We start from the raw sequence: 3,253 nt of genomic DNA, 5'->3' as shown, positions 1-3,253 counted from the left end.
GTGGCAGCAAGAGCGAGACTTGGCTGGGTGAAGTTCAGGGAACGCGGAGCATTATTATATGTGAAAAGGTCCTCATTAACCTTTTCGTTACTGTATTTATTTTGAGATGCTCTGTGCTTCTTTCAATTACTTTTAAATATAACAAAGAATTTAGTAAAATAAGCTAGTGTTAGGAACATAAACTGTGACTAAGGTTTGGTGGAAGATATTAATTCTGAAAATTTGAAAACAAGACATTTGTACTACAGAGCCAGAGACGGTTTCAGCTGGGTTGGTAACAAAAGGGTTAAAGATGAAAGGAAGGGTCTATAAGAGTTGTGTGAGAGCTGCAATGTTGTAAGGGAGTGAGACATGGTGTCCGAGGGAGAGAGAGAGAGAGAGATGGTAATTTTGAGAAGGACTGAGAGAGCAATGGTAAGAGAAATGTGAGGGGTGAAGCTGTTTGATAAGAGGAGGACTGAGGATTTGATAGGAATGCTGGGGTTGGAGGAATTGATAGAATGGTTGTCAAGGGCGAATGGAATGAAGTGGTATGGGCATGTGTTGAGGAGGGATGAAGAGCATGTTCTGAGGAAGGTGATTACATTTGGGGTAAATGCAGCGCAAAAGCGAAGTAGACTGAGGAAAAGGTGGGGGGGACAGGTGGAGGAGGGAATTGGGAGGGTTGGTTTGAAAAAGGAGGACACCCAAAACCAGGCAAGATGTCAAGATGGTGTGAGGGCAGTAGCTATGGCATTGAGGGAGATCTGGCTACCCCTGTTAACGGGAACAAAACCCGAATTTAAAACACTGGATGATGATGATGATGATGATTTAGAGAGATCACATTAGGGCTTTTCTTCTCAACGTCAATTAACTGCTTGTGAAGAAATCATGAATGTTTAAACATCACATACTTTTGGTACTCTACATTAACCCCACCTCTCTTCCTCTACACATACACATGAAGGGCTGGTGTTAGGAAGGGCATCCAGCTGTAGAAACCATACCAAATCAGACTGGAGTCTGGTGCCGCCCCTCAGCTTAAACCTGGTCAAACCATCCAATCTATGCCAGCATGGACAATGAACGTTAAATGATGATATGGTGGCACACGAAAAAAATATTTGAGCGAGGTTGTTGCCAGTTCTGCTGGACTGGCTCCTGTGCAGGTGGCATGTAAAAAACACCATTACCAGTACTGTCTGATTGGCCCTCGGGCCGGTGTCATGTATAAGCACCCACTACACTTTCGGAGTGGTTGGTGTTAGGAAGGGCATACAGCTGTAGAAACTCTGCCAGATTGGAGCCTGGTGCAGCCATCTGGTTCGCCAGTCCTCTGTCAAATCGTCCAACCCATGCTAGCATGGAAAGCGGACGTTAAACGATGATAATGATGATGATGTGTGTATGTGTATGAATGTCATTAGATGATGTGTGAGGGTTCTGCAATCTCTTGCTGAAGAACCACATACAAACTCACTGCCTCCATCAAATCGACACTACCTGTACAGGTGCATGATGTGCCCATAGGTCAGATGACAAAATGATCGCACAGCAACATGTAATGAAGTGTTTTGCTCAAGAACACAACGCAACGCTTGAGCTGGGGATCGAACCAACAATCTCGCAATCGTGAGTGCAACACCCTAACCACTAAGACATACGCCTTCATATGGTATGTGTGTGTGTGTAATAAAAAGTGGAACCGTGTCAGAGGCCAGGTTGTAATTCATGCCACAGAGATTTTAACACCAGATAATAAATGTTTAAATGAAATTAACAGTGTTCGTGTGTATTTTTGAATAGATAATGTGTTTTATTTTAGTTTCAACATACGGTGTTAAGTCGAGTCACTTGCCAGACAAGCACGCCTCCAAAACAAACACATAGACATATTACTAGTGAACCTGTCCCTTGCCAAATGGGAGAAAAAAAAATACCAGTCGATATATTTTTTTGCAAGGAGGAGGAGGAGGAGATATACAGACAACGATATCAGCTGTAGAATATCACTAATACATATTTTTATCGAGCCAAACTGCAATTTAAACCCACAATAAGTTCAAATGTTTAAGCATTTCGACTGAATCACTTTGGTAGTATACATAGATATACACACACAACACACAGATTTATATATATATACTGTCGCCAAAGGGATCGCACTTAGTTAACGAATGGATATAACAATAGAGGTAAAATATCGTGGTTTATGGAGGTGTGCTTACTTGCCTGGAAAGTGATATTTGTTCTGACATCGTGTGTTGAAACTAAGACAATTACAGCGTGGAAGACACTTTAGCCATTCAATGTACTCCAAAATTTGTTAACTCCACTTAAACATTTATTATTTATCGTTTGCTGTAAAAAATTTTCGTTGCGCCAACTGCGACCTAACAAGATTATGATACGTATATATATAAACCATATTGTTGTAAGTGCACGTATGTATATCTGATAATTATAATAATCCTTTCTACAATAGACACAGGACCAGAAATGTTGAGTGGGTGGGGCTAGTCGATTGCCTCGACCCCCACCCCACCCCAGGGCTCAAATTGTACGTAAAATTTATGAAACACGAAGGAACGAAAAGTGAAGTCGATTTCGGTGGAATTTGAACTCGGAATGTAAAAGAACCGGAAGAAATGCCGGGTAAGTATTTCGTCCGGAAATTACGATTATGGTTTATATAAAATATATTGTTGCGTATGATGCATATTACGTTATCACAAGGTACCACGCAGTTGGGTTCGAACCCGAAACCTCGCAGATGTAAAGCGAACGTCTTCACCATTCGGCCAAATTGCGTCTACATATGGTGCGCTTTGGTTCAAGTAATCATAGCAAAAATAACAACAATAATGACGACGATAACAACAACGACAAGGCTACACTTACTTTTGTTGGCTACTTTAATCCCCCGTTCATAATCTTGGCTTTGCTTTAATTTATTTAAATCGGAATACAACTGAGTCAGACTCGTCATGCTGTGACACGCGACTCTCCGGCAGGACAAATGATACTTTACTGGACTTAGAAAATATAAGAGCGGATCTCTTAACCTCATGAGTTATCGCCCTTGCTGAATTTTTACCTTTCCTTTTTGTTTTTTCGATGTGTTTGTTGTTTGTTTTTTACATACCTGTCTTAATGTAAGTTAAAGGTTGAAGCGAGTGATAAAGATCTTTTGGATCTTTTCGGTTTGAACGGCAGTTTTTTTAAAATACTTTCTAGGTAACTAAAACATTTTAAACTTCGTATACTGGTA

At 40.7% G+C, this 3,253-nt stretch overlaps 1 protein-coding gene across 1 annotated transcript in view; it reads right to left on the bottom strand.

Moving 5' to 3' along the window:
- The window catches only part of LOC115223088 (signal recognition particle subunit SRP72), a 38,711-nt gene extending 35,674 nt beyond the window's left edge, over positions 1-3,037 (bottom strand). The window contains exon 1 of the mRNA XM_029793501.2: positions 2,884-3,037. Coding sequence (XP_029649361.2) covers positions 2,884-2,971 — 88 coding nt within the window. The 5' untranslated portion in view covers positions 2,972-3,037. The remainder of the gene's footprint in view (positions 1-2,883) is intronic.
- Between the last annotated feature and the right edge of the window lie 216 nt (positions 3,038-3,253).

The sequence above is a fragment of the Octopus sinensis genome, linkage group LG22 (assembly GCF_006345805.1).
Source record: "Octopus sinensis linkage group LG22, ASM634580v1, whole genome shotgun sequence".
Lineage (NCBI taxonomy): Eukaryota > Metazoa > Mollusca > Cephalopoda > Octopoda > Octopodidae > Octopus > Octopus sinensis.
Note: the sequence above shows the minus strand (reverse complement) of the source record. Positions and strands in the feature narration are given on the sequence as shown.